Source organism: Phragmites australis, chromosome 8, assembly GCF_958298935.1.
Source record: "Phragmites australis chromosome 8, lpPhrAust1.1, whole genome shotgun sequence".
In the NCBI taxonomy this organism is placed as follows: Eukaryota; Viridiplantae; Streptophyta; class Magnoliopsida; order Poales; family Poaceae; genus Phragmites; species Phragmites australis.
In genome coordinates, this window is record NC_084928.1 from 9,918,640 (window position 1) to 9,936,833 (window position 18,194).

Here is an 18,194-nt window from a genome sequence, read left to right on the forward strand (position 1 = left end):
AGCCCATACTAAAGTGAACAGAGCACTACAATGCACAGCATACCCTGCCCAAAAGCCATAGCCACGACTAAGAGAAGTTTTGAAATTTTAAAAGCAGAAACCCAGTGCTGGATTTCAACCGGTTTCTACCTTCCGGGTGCTTTGAGATTTGTGTATCTTCTTCAATTTTGCAGGGACGGAGCACTCAAAGCTCAGGTAGCGGCGGTCGTACCGGAGTTGTACTCCTACCGCTACCGTAGCGTAGATGCACCACCGCGCGCGTCTTATCCTGCCACGCCCCGCGCCAAACGCGAGCGCACACGTCGGAGCAGAGCGGTGGACCGGAGCGGGCACGGCGGTCAACGAATTTATACCGTTCGATCCATCCATGCAGCACCATCTCAGTCGCATACCCCACAGCCACCCACCGGCGCGCCCACCGCCCACCGCCGCTTCATAAATCGTTCAACACCACTCGCCGCCGCCACCAACCTCTCTCTCTCTCTCTCTCTCTCTCTCTCTCTGCAACAAGCAGGGACCGAGGACCGATGGGCAACTGCCAGGCGGCGGAGGCGGCGACGGTGGTGGTGCAGCACCCGGGCGGCCGCGTCGAGCGGCTCTACTGGGCAACCAGCGCCGCCGAGGTCATGCGCGCTAACCCGGGACACTACGTCGCGCTCGTCACGCACCGTGCCGCCGCCGAGGAGAAGCACCCACAGATGCAAGCCGAGGAGAAGGGGCGCGGCACGGCGCGGGTGACGCGGGTGAAGCTGCTCAAGCCCCGGGACACGCTGCTGCTCGGCCAGGCCTACCGCCTCATCACCGTCGCCGAGGTCACCAAGGCGCTGCAGGCCAAGAAGGAGGAGAAGACCAAGAGGGCGCAGCAGCAGCAGCAGCCGGTGCTTCAGCCAAAGCAGGCCGGTGGGAGGACCGGTTCCGATGACGACTCACAGGCGCAGCAGGATGACAGTCTTGATCAGGTACTGCTTTGTGATTGCCATCCATTTGGTGTTCAACATCTCCTCTGTTTTCTTCTTCGTCGCAGCTGTTCTTTGCTGACACTACAATGATGATTCGACTAATTAGAGCATGATTAAGATATGTGGTATGCATCAATGAATATAAGTTCTTCTGTTCAATAATACTCTGCAAGTTTGCATCCAAAACATTCTCCAACGAAAAGTGAGATGATATTGCTCGCCTGCTCTGCTTTGAAATTTGTTTGTAACTTTAGTTTCAAATTTTCTCTTTGAGTTCACAAGAGCACTATGATTTTTTGCTTCCAGTCACTAATTAAGTTTTGTTTGACTGAGAAACAAGAGTAGGTAATAGCCTTTAAAAAAGATAAGTGTAGGTAAACCTAGTTAGTACTTAGTAGGCTAACTTTATAATCCTGAGGTAACTTGGGCTATGTAGCTTATTCCAACTGATATTTCTTATTAGCTGCCCACCCTCCTAATTTTATACCTTTATGTGACACTAGTACCTAACCAACCAACCAATTTGATTACAAAGGATATCATCATATTGTAATAGATAATCAAGATACAAGGAATAATTCGAATAATTTACTCCAAACATGATATCATGGGTGCTTATAAATAGTGGATAAACTATTCTCAAACCAAACTAGATAATAATACCTTGGTCACATCTTGCTTTCCTCACACCACACGGAAAATGGTAGGGATGGCAGCTACTCGATTTTTCTACTACCTCCTAATATAAAAAACCCTACAAGTTTGACATTCTGCAATCCAATCAAACTGTCAGATAAACGAAGAATATGAACATGCCTGCATGATGCTGGCAGAAAGGCCAAGAAGCCATGAATTCATTAGTAGTCTTAGCAACCAATTCATTTCTAATGGGCACTAATTCACAGGAGACGTCATTCGCCATCACCATCTATTTTGCATGAATTATAGCAGTCGTCATTTGATCTTATTTTAAACTAGCTCAGCATGATAAAATTATCATCTTCTGATTACTCTACTGCCGCCCATCTGACTGCAATTGTCGCAACAGGACAGGGACGGCCACCGGAACAACTCTAGCTCAGCAGCGCATTCTGGCGCGAGGCACCGCCATTGGCGCCCTTCTCTGCACAGCATCGCCGAAGTCAGTAGCTAATGTGAACGATCTGCGTTCTAGAGTTTATGTTCATCAGAATTCAGCCTGCAGAGGAAGAGTAGCTGTGCCGATGCGATAATCGGTCGATTTCTGTGTTCGACACCGTCAACACAAAAACATGAACACTTATTCTCTGAAGGGGCTTGTAGTTAGGATCGAGCCCATGTAAGAAGTCACAGATCTTACTCATGTCATTTTAGCGAGTTTAAGATCAATTGGGACACTCTGAAATGTTAAGAAGAGATAGAGAGAAGCGTGCTGTACTGTTATTTTCAGACATGATGCAAAGTACATCTCTTTGCAGATAGCTTTTGAGGATCTAGTTTCATATTGTATTGCGTGCTTGGTGCCGGATTGGCAATCATAATATCAGTGCAATGATGCGGCAGGAGCTGGAATCCACTCATTTACGTGTTGGAAGCGAACTTTATACGCTGATTCGCGTTGATGCACCTACTAGCTAGGCCTGCGCATTGCGCATTGTTTCTGCAGATGACGAAGTTGGTGATGAGACAAGGGCTAATGGTCTCCAAATCAGATGCCCACACACAGCTGAACCTAGTACTCGTGCAATGAACAAGGTGGGTACTTGTAAAAATCGTCTAGGTTGGTAGTGTTAGAGTATATGGTATATAATATATAAGGATCTAGTTGTTATAGTAGAATATGATTAGTTATCATCTTATCTTTAGGTTGTTTAATATTCAAGACATGTATTCTATGTATTCGGTCCTCGGGGCTCAATGTAATATATTGACCACATTAATGAATCCTTGTACTCTTTCTTGGTATCACGAGTTTAGGTTCTGATCCTAGGTTTTAAACTCTAGCCGCTGCCAACTTCCGCACTGCGTGCCTCTAGAGAGATCGATCTCTATGATCTCCGTCGGGGCAGCGCCTCTTGTACAAAGGGTTCGCACAGCCAATCGTGTTGATTAGCCGCCCTATAGAGTTTTTTTTTCGATCTCTTGATCGGGATTTTCTCCCTCACCGATCATTAATCAACGTTTCTCTTAGGTTTTTTTCCGATCCAAGATCATTTTGCATCACTCGCCGCCCATCGTCCTCGTGCCTCTACTCAAATCATCATCCACTCCACTAGCACTGATCACGGATACTACTGTGCCGCCGCAACTACAGTGTCCCTAATCTGTTCCCGTCTACCCCGCCCGTTAACACGCCTTCACCAATCTGGACGCCTCTGCCACGACCACCTCACGCGCCCTTGGTCTGATCAGCCGACCACGCGCAGTTCCTCCCAGCCGATTGGGCATGGCTCCCGTCCTCCTCAAGTATGCATGTCTCCACCCGAGTATCGAGGCTACTGCTGCACCACCTTCGGGTCGTAGTGCTGTCGGCCGTGATTTGTACCTCTGCAGTGCCACCACGCCCTCCCGGGTGCGGTCCAGCCGAGCGGAGGCTCTCGCTGTTTCAGCGCGCCACGACACTCCGGCTGACAGACACCGCCTCCCTCAGCACATCATCGCCTCAGTCGTCGATGCACTTGGTCTTTGTCATGTTGTTTGGGTTCCTCGTCGGCTTCTTCGAGCACCGTCGCCACACTCTCTCGAACACTGGCATCGCCGCTCCAGGCTGCTGGTTCCGCCTTCTTCTTCCATCTTCATCCAGCACAACCTCGTCGCCAACGTCCCAGTCTCCTCCTCGATCTCTTCGTCTACTCCGATAACTGCGGGCTGCATTGGCACCTTCTCCTCCTCGCCGCTCTACACACTACGACCATTGAAGCCTTTTATGCTGGTCCATCAGACACTGGCGCATGGTTGGGTTCCCTTCCTTCGCGTGCCTGATACTGGCAACACCGATGCATGCCTTGGTCCCTGAAGTGTTCCTGGGCTTGGCAAACCAGGTGCACACCTCATCCTCAACAGTGTCTACTTCGGCATCAAACCCTTCTCAACGATCGCCTCATCCGCATCGCTGTCTTCTTCCCTGGAACCTCCTAGCACCTATGGCTTCAAGAGCAGTTTTCTCAACCACGGTAACCCCGACTACAGCTACATGGACCACGGCTATCTCACGCACGGCATCCTCGACCATGGCTACTTGCCTTGCTCTCGGCTACCTTGACATCGGCATAAAGGGCTACCATCTGTATGAGCAACTCATCTCAGTCACAGCATTTGCATCATGTTGTTTCGACTACGGGGATGTCATTCATCTTCCTCTCTCGTCTCATCGTTTGTGACGCTCTCGCTGCGGCTGCGGGGGATGTTAGAGTTTTTTTTCATTAAGGAGGCCCACACCCACCCAGCAGCAGAGGTGCTGAGCGAACGGCTCGAGGGCAGCCGTCGGGGATCGAATCCGGATCGACTGCCTAGGATCGGCTGTCAGGGATGTTAGAGATCCGATTGTTATAGCAGAATATGATTAGTTTCTATTTTATCTCTAGGGTTGCTTAATATCCAAGTCATATATATTCTATATATTCGATCTCGAGGTTGTGTATTGACCACATTAATCAATCATGTACTCTTTCTGGCAGAAGACGCAGAGCAGATCAAGAGACATACTAACAGCATCAGTCCATGTTTGTACAACCTGCAAAGATCCTGATTCTGCTGGAGCACCCTAGCCTGAACATTTTCCTTGTGAACTGCCATCTGTTAGTGCAAGCAGTTCACTGCCGTTGCAAGATATTCTAGCTGATCCTGATTTCAGAGTAGCACAACGGGCAGATCGACTATGACTCAGGAAAGATCTCCAGTTTTCTTGTGAGTTGTGATGATCAGTGAGCCACACAAAGCCAGGAGAGGATCGCTAGTGCTCGCCGCATTGACCAACCAAAGCCGCTTTCGCTTTTCTGACGGCCGCACGGCATATGTAACATGCGACACGTTAGCAGCGCACCGAGAGCTTCTTCCTTCTTCTGCCCTCCTGCACTGCACATTTGGGTTTCTTTCTGCAGAAACCGCAGGCGGTCGGTCGAGCAGCCAGCCAGTGCGCATGCAATGCCCGGCTGGCCGGGTGCGCGGTGCGCCCATCCACTGCGCCGCTCTCCTTCCCCACTAGCACACTGCTTGTGCATGTGTGTCCCTGAGCCCATTCCTCGCCGCGGCGGCATATGATTGCAGCCTTTCTGACTCCCTGAGACGTGCGACGATCTGCAGTGATCATGCAGCGCCTCGGCGCTTGCTTTTGAGATGTGACTTTGGCCGAAAGGAACCGCCGCATGCATTGTCTGTCACCTTGGGCTGGGACGAGAGGGGCAGATCGAGTGGCGAGAGCATTCATCGGGGTGTTGGAATTCGCCTTTCTCTCCTTTCCTTTTTTTGCATTGCTCTCTTTGCGTTTCAGAGTGGAGGGCAGCAATGGCGAAAAGGAGCTACTCGGCATGCACGCGGCAATCGGCATGCAGCATGGCAATCGGCAAAGTTACCCGTGGCATGTTCGTGCAGTTTCTGGCTCGCGATTGGTACTACACTATATTTTCTTCTCTCTTTCCGTTTGAAGGTTGTAACGTATCTTGACACCCTGTATTTCCACCGTATAAAAAATAATAATAATCTCTCTATCCTCTCTCTTCCCTATCCTCCCATCGCATCAGCTGTCTGCCGGCACTGGCGCCATATCGCCGCCACTATCCTTCCCTGTCCTCGTCGCCAGCTCCCTGCCCTGTCCTATCGACACGCATCATGAGAATCGCACATGTCGTTGTAGCCACATCACCCCTCACTGTGGTGATATAGAACCGTCTCACCACCGTCATACCTTGTTACCCACGCTTGCCTAAAAAAGGGGTCTCTGGCCACCTCCATCGCCCCTCACCGCCTCTCACTCCCTCGCACCATCCCCTCTCCCCCTCTTTGTTTTCCCCCGAGACCCTATTGTTGCCGACGTTGATTCGCCACCTCCGCCGAGTCAGCCGCCTCCTCTCGTTGGTGAGCCCCCACCTCCCTCCCTTCCTCTCCCTTTTCTCTCTCCTTTCCCCCTCTCTTCTCCCCGGAGCCAATCCAAGCCCTAACTCACACCCACACAACCCGCGTACCTGTGCCACCACTGTCGGTTTCCTCCTTTTCCGCCGGCGAGGTCGCCACCATCGACAGCTTTGGATCCATCGTCCCATCGTTAGTATTCTCCCTCTCTCTCGCTCGCTCTCTTTGATCTCTCTCTCTCTTTGTAGTCGAGCCACCCCCTCCTCCCTCTCTCTCTCTCTCTCTCTCTCTCTCTCTCTCTCTCTCTCTCTCTCTCTCGCCTGACCAGCGAGCCCCACAAAACTAGCCCATGCCACGTCAACCCGGTCCACACACCGAAACCGCCCTCGATCCACAGCCCTGTTCATAGAATAGTGCCATTTTTCGATTTTCTAGAAAATATTAATTCAAAAATCCTTTTCAATTCTCCCCTTTTCTTTTTTGAATTAATTTTCTACCAAACATTCCGAGGCCCATTTATTCTCTATTTCAACTCTAATTTCGACAATTCTTCCACCAAAATTAATTTAAATTCAAGTGTATTTTGCCGTAAAGCTAGGAATAGTCTTTTAGCCAATTTTGGAGTAGTTTTAAATGTAGATAAACATAAGTAATCATGTTTTAGGCTATAAGGGAAATTTTAGTACATTTAATATAATGGTTTAATCTGTGTAGATAATGAATGAATGCAATTTCAGTAGTAACAAGTAGTAACGTAATTGGTGTAGTTAATAAAAAAATGTCTGATGATTAGGTAAAAATGCAAGATAATCATAAATTAGGGAAAGTAACACACATGCACACTTGTACTCATAGAGAACCCTAGTAGTTGTCTCACAGTTGGTTAACCTATATATCTGCTTTAAATTATTTATAATGATTTGATCAAGATTTCTCACAAACCTATCTAATATTTAGTTTTTTTTCCATATAACCACACCTAGTATTCATACTTCATGTTCACACAATAGTGTAAAATAATAACTTGATCTGCCTTTTGGCCGATAACTACACTTAGTCTTCATACTTCATATTCATATAGTAGTAGGTAACAGGAGAGTCTATATATATCCCTCTAGAGCAGCCAAATTTATCTCCCTTAGTGTTCATCCTTTACTTGGAGTTCATGTAGGACTACCTGATCAAATGCTTAATCAACGTTAAGTTGTGTATGTTAGAGGAAAAAGTGTTTGAGGAGGATCACAAGGACCCAGAGTATGATGAAGGAGCAAAAGAAGACTTCAATGAAAGAAAGTCATACATCTTTGATCAGATTCTACCCATGTTTTCAAAACACAACTAGTGGAGCCAAATTTGACCTATAATATCATGCATGCTTAGGATATTAAGTTTAAAATGCTGAGATAGTTATGACCTAGCATGCATATGCCCTGCCTTGAAATTGATTTGCCTAAATTTTGTTGAAACCATAGAAGGTCCCTAACATTAACTATATTGATTGTTTGGATAATTGTTGTAACTACTAGCATGCTTAGGATTGACACACATGAATGCCAAACCATGTTAATTACTTGTGTTAATCATGTTATTGCAAAAAGTGTGAAATGATGTGTGTCCTTGGTGGTGTGAATTGGTTAAGAATGGTGGTGTTAACCAAACTCTAAAGATTGGTTTGACGAGGGTGAGTAAAGTACCCCATGGGGGTGGGGCTACCTTAGGGGTAAGATTCGTCTGTGTTGTGTTTTTGCTGGGAGACATTTGCCTCGGTTGTATAAGAACAGGTTAGTTGTGACATCCTACCTAGAGAAAACCATACAACCACATATCATGTATGTGGCATGACTTGACCTAACCCTTCCGGCTTAACTCAATACCCAAGGCTGATAGTGGTAACGGGAATCAAGAGAAGACTTGGATATTCTGCGTGATGTCTGTGATCAGGTTAGGAGACTCTAAGTGAGGCATGTTTACATGAACCCCTGGTTGTGTGTCCCATATGTGGATATTATGGCAATATTGGGAGAGTGGTTCCTTGTTATGCCAGCTCCATTAGTTGCTAAGGTTAGAGTTTTTGCATATGTTGTGGGTAAAGTGTGCAACCTCTGCAAAGTGTAAAATAATTTAGATAGCCGTGTTCAAGGACAAGGACATGCTATGGTTCGATCACAATGATTAGTTCTATGGTATGAGTACCTCCTTGACATGTGAGTGAGATGTATGCCTATGCTTTGGAAGTATGAGATGTGTGCCTTAAGTTTGAGAGGACCAGGTGCCACTAACTATAAAACTTGGGAACTGATGGGATGGATGAATCTCCCCTAAGGTCAATAACCCCATAAATCTTACCTTAACACCGCTTTCCCCAAAAGCTTTGAGTTAGGCTTTGCAAACTAAACCACTTCATCAAAATTGGTTTTCCTCTAAAACGTAAAGACTATAGCCTCATCCTTGGTTTATCCCTTACACATCTATTCATCCCTTGAAGTTGTACTTATTGAGTATCTTATGTACTCACCCTTGCTTTGTTGAATTCGATGAAGAACCAGAAAACAACTATGCCGATGTTGGCAATGAAGAGTAGAAGATTAAGACTTCATCCGCACTTAAGTTGTCTATAGGTATTAGGCTTACCCATTACTTTCTGTTGTGTTATAAGAACTTTATTTAAGATTCTAAAGCTATGTGATGAGCTATGTGGTGTATGCATTATGTAAGACTCCATTCCAAGTATTGTATTCGATGTATGACTATGATGGATATTCTGTTGGAAATATGTGTATCAGTTACTGATCTAGGGATTGATACGAGGTGCATAGAGGAACCACAAAAGATGGGACCGATAGTATCTTCATGTATTCCACATTGACATTGAAACACATGTCCCTTGAAGACGAAAAAGTTAGGGTCTTACAAGTCACAATCAGGGTTCAAATTTCGCTGACCGTTTTTTCGCCGATGGGTGAAATCACCGAAAATCGTGAAACTTGGGCAAAAATTCAAAAATTTGGACAAATGACCCAATCAAAATTTAAAAAAAAATTGGCCAAAATTTTACCAAAATTTTGGCAGACTGCAACCATTGACCCCGTTTTGACAGCGTAGTTTGACAAAAAAAATGTAAATAATTGTGATATACGTAAAAAAATGTAACAAATTCTGTACGAAGATCAAATGTCCATAGTGGGGCTATCAAAGTCCATAGTCTAACAAGCATCATATGACCATAACAAAAGACAAAGGTCTATAACTCCATATTGGGAAATTAGGAATATCAAAGTCCATACAAGCATCACATGGCTATAACAAAAAATCAAAGGTACATAACTTCATAGTAGGAAACTAAGAATATCAAAGTTCATACAAGCATCACATGACCATAAAAAAAGATCAATGGCCCATAACCATCTTCTTCTTCCTAGCACACTTTATCATTTGTGTGACATTCTCAGCTGGCTCTTCTTCAAATTGCTTTTTTTGGGGCCAAAGTATCATATGCAGTATTACCTATGGAAACAAAGGCACACCCATTAGACTATTTGAGAAACATGAAAACAAAAGGAAAACACGCATAATTAATTGCCATCGTATGCCCTTGGTTTGTCATATTCGTAGTCATCTCTGTGACCATCATTGTTAGTGTCTCCTGTCGAGCTACTATCACCAGACCCAGCATAAGCAGGGCTACCAGGTAGAGTGCCATCATCTGTGTTGTTTTCAGAATCTATGAAGTCATTTTCTTCATCCGTCACAACCATCTTGTCTTTCTTCCTATTATTCCTTCATAGCCTAGCAAGTTTCCTCTTCCTTATCGACTAAGCATTTATTCAAGAGACAAGTCAAACTTCTTCAATTCTTAGATTGTTCAACCATTCCATGATTGGGTTTGATTGATCAAATAATGTGGCATCCATCAACATAGCACATGGATCAATCTCCTTCTCTTCAAAGTGATTTAGGTGTTGCTTCAAATTGTGGCGTACATACACAAACTTCCGTATCTTTTCATAACCAAGCTGGTTCCTCACCTTTGTATGAACCCATGCAAAAGTGCTCCAATTCCACTCACACCCGCTAGATGACACGCACCGTGACATGATGCGAATGGCATAATTCTGCAGCTCCTTTATGTCACCCCCAAATAATACCCATCAATCAGTTACAAAATGAAAAAATGTAATTTATTAATGTAAAGGGCCAAAAAAATTGAAAAATTTATGATTTATTTACGCAAATGGCCATACATGTTTCCATTGTGCCTATTACACCCTTAGGTATACATGAATAGTTTTCTTTTACATGTTCAATTCTGGTCCTTTAAGAGCAACAAAGCATTATTGGAATCTGACTTGCACTCTTGTATTAGTTAACCTATCAAGTATGCTATAAAGGCGTATCACTACAAAGATACAAAGGCATATTTAGATGAGCAGAAGGCAGTACAAGCAGCTACTGATCTCATTGGGGAAGGCTTTATCTTTTTGGTACTTCTCTAAACCAATAATAAATTGTGTATGTCATTACATATGCAATAATCACAGGGATATATTTAATAGGCTAAAGAAAAACTGCTTTGTTCTATAAAATAAGATAAAATTTTAAATTTCATCTAATGATACTCCATCTTTCTTTTAATTATAGGTCACCATTGCTGCTTTAATTTTTGAGGTGCAAAGAAGTGCAAGGTCAGAGGCTAGGAAGGAGGAGGGTCGTAAACAGGAACTTGAGGTAGTGTTTCACTCAGTGTCTCTTCTCTGCATTGAACCCGAGTTTGAACTCATACAATTACAAATGTGCAATGTTAACAGCCCCATACTGGCCTCACTGGGTATCAATCCTATATGGGTTATTTTTTGTCCCTCCAGAGACACAAAAAACATGAAATATAACCTATTGGACCCTATCATGTAAGCAAAAAATATAAACTTGATAGTTGATACTTCATGGAAAAATTTGATAACTAAATGATATGGAGCAACTAGTAGCAAGCATAGGCAATCAATCAAGACAAGGGCATCGCGCTAGTGCTTCAAGTCAAATACTATTTACAATTAGAGGTGGATTCCATGGTGCAGCAGGGGGGTCAAGCCCCCACCCCTACTGTCTGTTGTGCCATGGATCCCCCTTCACCCCCCCCCCCTCCATTTTTTGTAAGAAAAGGAGAAGAGGAGGGAGATGATGTGGAGAAGGAAGAGGAGGAAGAAGAAGAGAGGACTGGAGGAGGAAGAAGAAGATGAGCCCCCCTTTGGGTTGCTTGTTGGCTCTGCCACTGTTTGCTATCGACATCAACTTTCGGCAACAAATCAACAACTAACCGGTCATCATTTCTCAAGAACTTCAAAATCAATTACCTGATGATCTATAATTCCTTAACCGGTTCACATTTCAAAGATGGAGGTGATCATTGACCAAAACAATTCCCTAAATGGAAATGTGAACCGGAGTACCTAGGTCTAGGAGTTTTTGAGTGAGAAACCAGAGTATCTAGGTCTAGGAGGAATTGATGATATCCTGCAGGAAACCAAAGATGGCCCATGCTGCCGCGCCGCCTGTGCCCCGCACTGCGCATTGCCGCGTTGCCCACACCCCGTGCCGCTTGTGCGCCGCACTGGCCGGGTGGTCTAGACGCCGCTGCTCAGGTGGGAACAGGAGTGAGTTTGGCTACTCGGGTGGGGAGGAAAGGGATAAGATCATAAAAAAAATAAAGGGACAATTGCAAAGAAACCACTACTCCTGGTGTTATTGCAAGTTTGCCATTAGAAAATTGCAAAAATGCCATTAAAACTGTCATTCGAGTAGCATCTTTGCAAAAAAAAAAATCAGGGAGGTATTTGCAAATGCCCCAAAAATAAAATAATTCAAAACCGGCTGGATATTTGAGGGAGTAGAGTTGGAATGGGGGTTGTGCTAATGAATTAATTGGGACCAGGTCCATTTGAACTAGACTGAATTTTTTTAATCAAAATGGGCCAATTTCGGTCTAGGCCGAAATTAGCAAAATTCACAAAATTTCGGCGAATATTTTTCCCTAGTCACAACCTTGTCAATTACTCCCTCCAGTCAAAAAGTAGTGTCATGTTTTTGTTATGTGCAATCAACATGTTTAATCTTTAACTATTAATGTCTTTTTGAATATTTTGATTGAATCTTTAACTACTTATCTCCAAAAGTAGTTTCAAAATGACATAACTTTGCTATATTTTGCATGTATTTTATACCAGTAATTAGTTGTCAAAATAGTGTTTGGTGACCATATCAATGTTCAAAGTGACAGTCTTTTGTGATTAGAGGGGTAGTATGTTTAGTGTGTTGTTATAAAATGTTGGGAAGAAAGATAAAGGGCTAACTCATTGCTGCAAAATGAAACACGTGAAGACTAAACATCCTGCACTGCATTTAATCTAACTTTACCAGTGAAAAGAATCGGTACTTTCGAGTACAACGTTGCTAAGCTGGATCTTCGAATGATCACGCATCATCAGATGACACCTGCTAAAGGCAGTACCAACTACAAATACTCTGATACCGTCTATAAGGACGCAAAACGAACAGATTATGCAAGATCTAGTTCTCAGATCTCAGGGTATTATATATTTACATACAGACTCATCATCAAGTCTTAATTAGGGTCTCACTGTCTACAATAATCATTGCAGGCCTTAACAAAAACCATTGTAGGTCTGGTCCGTCAGACAACAAATTTCAGAATTCCTGCAAGAACATTTCACATTTTTTGGACGCGGGTAGCATTGATCGTTCAAATCTTTCATGTCATCTTTTTGTAAATCGGAGAGCTGGCAGCGGTTCGAAATGCGCATCGAGCTGGTGAGCAAATGATGTCTTCGTGACACTGCTTTACATAAAGGCTGGACAGATTTGGTAAAGAGGACCTCTTACCCTGAAAGAACAAGCATTTGCGGTGTGGTCTCGAGAAATTTCAGTCAGTTCATGACATTTGACATGGCCACTATGGTGCAGGTATAACCAACACAGGCAGACTGTTGTTTTTTAATATAAAATCTTATTCCACTCAAGTAGAGATGTGAAAGGAGTAATCAGGTTTAGCTAAACAAACACCTCAACTCATCAGCTGTAGTTAGCAAGAGACAAATGGGGAGGATATATATGCTATTGATTGGCTAGTGGTACCTAACTTGACCAGCCCTGAAGACTACTGCAATTCCAGTCTAAAAGCGTCATACTGAATGCAACCTTTACTTCACTTTTGCATCACTTTTCTGAAACAAATGCACAAGTTGTTGGTCTAATGGTCTCCATCAATTCATCTCCATACGACATGAACTTTTTTTCGATTATACTCGCCACATTATGCTCAAATAAATTATTCTTTTCTGAACAAACTACAAAAGTTATATATATTTCGCCGCTTATGACTTCATGCAGAGCAGAAACTAGTGATGAAAAATAGCATTAAAAAAGAACTGCTCTTGTCACTCTTCTCCGAAACGGCCGTTCAGCTTGCGCCGTTTGCTCGCTGAAGATGAGCATGGCATTGATCTCAGCTGCGGTGAAAGGATCATTGGATGCTTCCTCGTCGTGAGCGCTAGCTTCTGCAGTAACTGGTAGCAACTTCTGATCCCTTCCTATAAATTTTTTTTTCTCATTACTGACAAGGTTACAGAGATCTTCAGTTGATCATGTCATGAGCTAGTCAATCAGTCAGTTACCTACCTCAGTCAGACCAGCGCACCATGAAGCTGCTGTCTCAGGACTGGCGCTGACGCGTGACATGGCTGGTGTCTCAGTCACTGCGAATAGCACGGCGGCTGCCGCCATTGATGAAGGGCAGTGGTTCAGGAACTCGGTTTCTGCTCCATGGCAAGAAATTCTACGATTAGTTTGAAGCTATTCAGGACAATCTGCTTATCAGTCGATTGGGAGACACTATATTTTTGAACTGTTACATCTATAAATGGTGTTTAATTTGGCCGATGATGGGCAATAGGCCCCAATGATTTCCTTCCTATGTAGTACTGATTACTGAGACCCTGACTCTACTGACACCATGTTTTCCTAAAAGAGGGGGGAATAACATAAAGACAACGATGACATTGCGTAGGCATACAGGAAATAAGTTCATCAGAGATACAAAATATCAGCTATTCAGGTTACAAAGGCAAGTTTACTGAGAGCATGTGTGCTAAAGAGAAGCTAAGCGAAAGAGAAATGAGTTAGCACCGGTGCTAAGGGATGTAGGTATAGATGCTAAGGTTAGAATACATGGCATCAATGCTAAGGTTTGCTACTGGTGCTAAACTCCATTTTAGCAACAAAATTAAATATTTTAAATCACTTTAGCACTTATGAATAGATGCTAAGGGATACAACACAAGTAGGTAAAAAAGAGACGAAGCTAACTAACTACCTATAGCGCTTAATAGAGGTGGTAACAGATGTACATGCTCTGATATATTTTTCCTTATCTGGAAAGATAGTAGTACCATGGATTGCATTGAGAGTTATTTGGCATGCTCTCAAGACCAGGCTTCTTGTGCACCTTCCTGATGAATCGGCCTTGCAAGCAAACAGGTCGATGAACGCAAACGGCGTCAGGGACCGGAGCCTCCAATCCAGCTGTGCGAGGACGAGGAGCTCCATTCTTTGAATCGTCCGTGGTTCAAAAATGAATCTTGTGCTCTCAATCTGTTGGCATTGATTAGAAAAATACCCACATGCATAAGAGAAGGGTTGATAAAATTGATTGGAGTTACCTGAAGGTTCAGGAGGGAAGGTACTGATGTTTCCTCCATCTTGGCTGCCAGAGATAAACAAGCCACAGACAGCAACTGGAACGCCCATCCATGATCCTGTATCGTATGGGATCAGGAAAAAGAATGAGATGAGCAATGTGACTGAAATTCCAATGCCATGTACGGCTTATTTATATCTGCGTAGAACTACAGTAAACACAATCGTGCGTAACAATGAAAGATAGCGTTATGACACTCTCAGTTGCAAATGTTGTGCACATTGTGACTTTCAGATCTAACAAGTTTGTGAGAACGTGAGAACTTGTGATAAAGCTGAACCAGCAAGATACTAGTGCAGATAAGTTGGTGAAACGTGAACCAGGCAACCAAAGATGGCCCTATCTGACAAATTATAGCCAATTCCAAATCTAAACAGTGCCCCTGACGATAATAATTCATCATGATCTGGCACATACGAACAGAATAGCATTCAGTCACATGCATGCTTCGTCTACTAATGGCGAATTCCCCTGCGTGCTCTGACAAACTAAAATGGCCTATCTAACCTAGATTCAGCCTAGAGTTCTTTTCAAGTTGCATCTTTTTGCCTAAAGCATTCCTCAGGCTTGTGTTCCAGGCTCCCACCTAGTACCATCTATCATCAGTCAATCCAAATCAGTAGTAATTGACACTCTGGCCCCACATGTCATTAACACATTAGTGAAAGTACTTTGTGATTAATTAATTAATTAAAAACCGGACATAGATTGAGAGGGAGGGGTCACTGACCGGCAGGCGACGGGAGGACAGGAACCGGTCCATGTAGCTCACGGCGAGGTACGCCGTCGCCGGCTGGAAGCCGTGGTACGACCGGGCCTGTAAGAGACAAACACGTCAGGCATACAACAACGGGAAGAAGGTAAGAAGAAAAGGTTCATGGCAACACACTGCCCAGCCCAACCAATGGAGGCCGCGCGCGTCGCCAGCTGCACCTTGAGGATCCAAGAAACGGACTCCGCCCAGCCGGCCGGCCGGTCGCTCGTCGGGCGGTCCGGGCATCCCACCGCCGGCGAGTACTCGGTCTCCCCTGTGACAGACACGTCGGCGTAGTAGTCCTCCTGCACCAGCGGCTCACGAAAACCGGCAGTGTCGTCGGTGCAGTGGCGCCCCGGGCCGCCGTCGCGTCCCAGCTCGCCCGCGTCCTCGCCGCACAAGAGGAGCGCGTCGTCGTCGGAGCACGGCATCGATCCCATCATCGGCTCCTTGCGGCAATGCCCATCTTTGCCCAATACTGATAGCTAGGACTAGGAGTACTACGTGCAGGTATGCTGTGGTAGAGCAGCTGAGTGCAGCGCAGCGGAGAGTGTATGAGAATGGTGATGCGTGGTGTTGTGCTGTACAGTATAGCCATAGCGTATTTGTTTGGCTGCTTGGACCACGTACTATTTTTCTTACTCTTGTATTGACTCTATACTCCGTACAATACTGTGCGCCACAGGCATTGAGAATTCGTGATACGAGAGAGAAGCACAAAGCAGTTCCTCTAATATAATTGCACGCGTGACGCTGCTACGCATGGGGCCGTGTACAGTTACGTCTCACAGGGTCTTATGCTTATTAGCTCGCTCCCGTGAGACGCAATGAGTATATGTCGTTATGTTAGGTGATTTTTCGGATTTTTGTTAACCCTTTCTTTTATAGATATTGTGTCGTAATTAACAGAGGACCCCTTATGAAGAAAAAGTTATAAGGTCCATTTGTACGTATCAGATGAGTTGAGTGAAGTGAAGAGGCCATCATCCGTCAATTTTTCAAGTCAATTTCATTTGAAACAACAGCATTCCGGAAAGGAAAACTGAAAATAATTCGCGTAACATAATAAGGTCATTTCAAGTATGAGAGATCTATCATCTACGCGGTTCTTCATACAAGTGATTTAGCCGTCCTGCCCTCCAAACAGTTTGGCAGCACGAGAGTAGTATGTGAAAGGTAGTAGCAGCTTTATTTTTAAATAAAAGAAGACGCCAAGTTTTCCATAGAAGCCACGTTTTCCAAGACGACTATTACTAGTGGATGTCTTGCAGCATACTTAGACGTTACATTAGGGGAAATCAAATTGAAATGAGCTTTGATTTATATGAGATGGGTGATTAATAAAGTGTTATTTTGGTTTGATGATTTTTTATTGTGTAATTACGTATATGTGTTGCGACTATAATCATGACTAATCAAAATTGATAGAAATAGAGTTGGCAAAGTTATGTCAAGTTTAGGGAAAATTACACTTCCTGAATGGTCCGGTGTGTGGTAATTTGTACACACCGGATGATCCGATGAATACTTAGAGATAGCGTCAGAGTATCTAACAGAGGTACATAAAATAGGCGTCCAGGGCAGTTTACTCACTGGAAGGTCCAGTGTTGAGAGGCTTTCAACACCGGAACATTTAACAAAGATACAAGTTTTTAGTACCAGAGCTGGCGTACACACCGGATGGTCTAGTGTGGACACCGATGAAACACCGAACTGTTTAACAGAGAAGTGCAAAATCATGGTCTGGTGGTGGTCTACTAACCGGATGGTCCGGTATTGAGCCCAGTGGACGCTGGAGCTTTTTCTAGAGAGAGTCCAGAGTTCGAATGAGTTGTACACACCAGATGGTCTGGTGTTTGTATTGGTGTGAGCGTCGAATTATTTGGTGTTCATGTTTTGTGAGCGTAGGATTTTGATTTGAACTAACTTGTGATAAGTTTACATGGTGTTTGGACATACATGTTTGTTTGTCTCATGACGTGTAGGTGATGCATGTAACTTGGCGGTCGACGACGGGATGATCGAGGTCAAGCGGGGTGCTTGGTGCCAGACAATCGAGGAGGCCGGGTGGAGTCAAGAATGATCCTAGCTGTGCATATAGAGGTCAAGCAAAGCTTAGAAGGAAGAATGAAGATGGCGTGTTGACAAAGTGAAGCAAAGGGGATGCTGGTGCAAGTGACAAGACAGCCTGAGAGATCAGGAGCAGGAGAGACTTATTGGCAGTCAAGATAGCAAGGCAGAGTACATGCATTGACATTTGGATGAGTAGTTATGAGTCATGCTTTGAGAAGCGTTCAAGACGGTTTCGCATTTTGACTCTAAAACCGTGGAAGGATGATGTGTATATGGCATCATCGTGAAGCTAGCATCGAGGCGAAGCTAAGTCGTGAGGGTGTCATGGGCGTTCGATGGACAGAGCAAAATATGGACCAAAATACCTCCGTGGTAGGTAGGAAACCATTGTAAGTGAGGGATATTTTGGGAATAAGGAAACATAGCAGCTAAGGAAGCTCCCAAGGCCTATAAACAGAGGGGTATGGATTTAGGGAGAGGGTGAGAAAGTCATTTGAGAGCATTGTGATAGGTTTTGGAGAAGAGGAGAAGATAGGCTTAGCCTTTGTAATAGGTTAGAGCTTTTATGAGAGGAAAATATTCTATAATCTGTCTA

The 18,194-nt window shown here is 44.4% G+C and overlaps 2 protein-coding genes across 2 annotated transcripts; one reads left to right on the forward strand and one right to left on the reverse strand.

Moving 5' to 3' along the window:
• Positions 1-327: 327 nt before the first annotated feature.
• On the forward strand, positions 328-2,500 carry LOC133926578 (uncharacterized). The gene is made up of 2 exons (XM_062372585.1): positions 328-959; positions 2,008-2,500. Exons 1-2 carry the CDS (start codon positions 528-530, stop codon positions 2,110-2,112), a joined length of 537 nt encoding a protein of 178 aa, XP_062228569.1. The 5' UTR covers positions 328-527; the 3' UTR covers positions 2,113-2,500.
• A 10,828-nt stretch (positions 2,501-13,328) lies between these two features.
• LOC133925835 (cyclin-D1-1-like) lies at positions 13,329-16,090 on the reverse strand. The gene is made up of 6 exons (XM_062371584.1): positions 15,706-16,090; positions 15,503-15,589; positions 14,735-14,830; positions 14,465-14,666; positions 13,695-13,831; positions 13,329-13,606 (listed from the first exon to the last, which is right to left on the reverse strand). The coding sequence occupies exons 1-6, from the start codon at positions 15,967-15,969 to the stop codon at positions 13,454-13,456; spliced, it is 939 nt and encodes a 312-aa protein (XP_062227568.1). The 5' UTR covers positions 15,970-16,090; the 3' UTR covers positions 13,329-13,453.
• Positions 16,091-18,194: the final 2,104 nt, after the last annotated feature.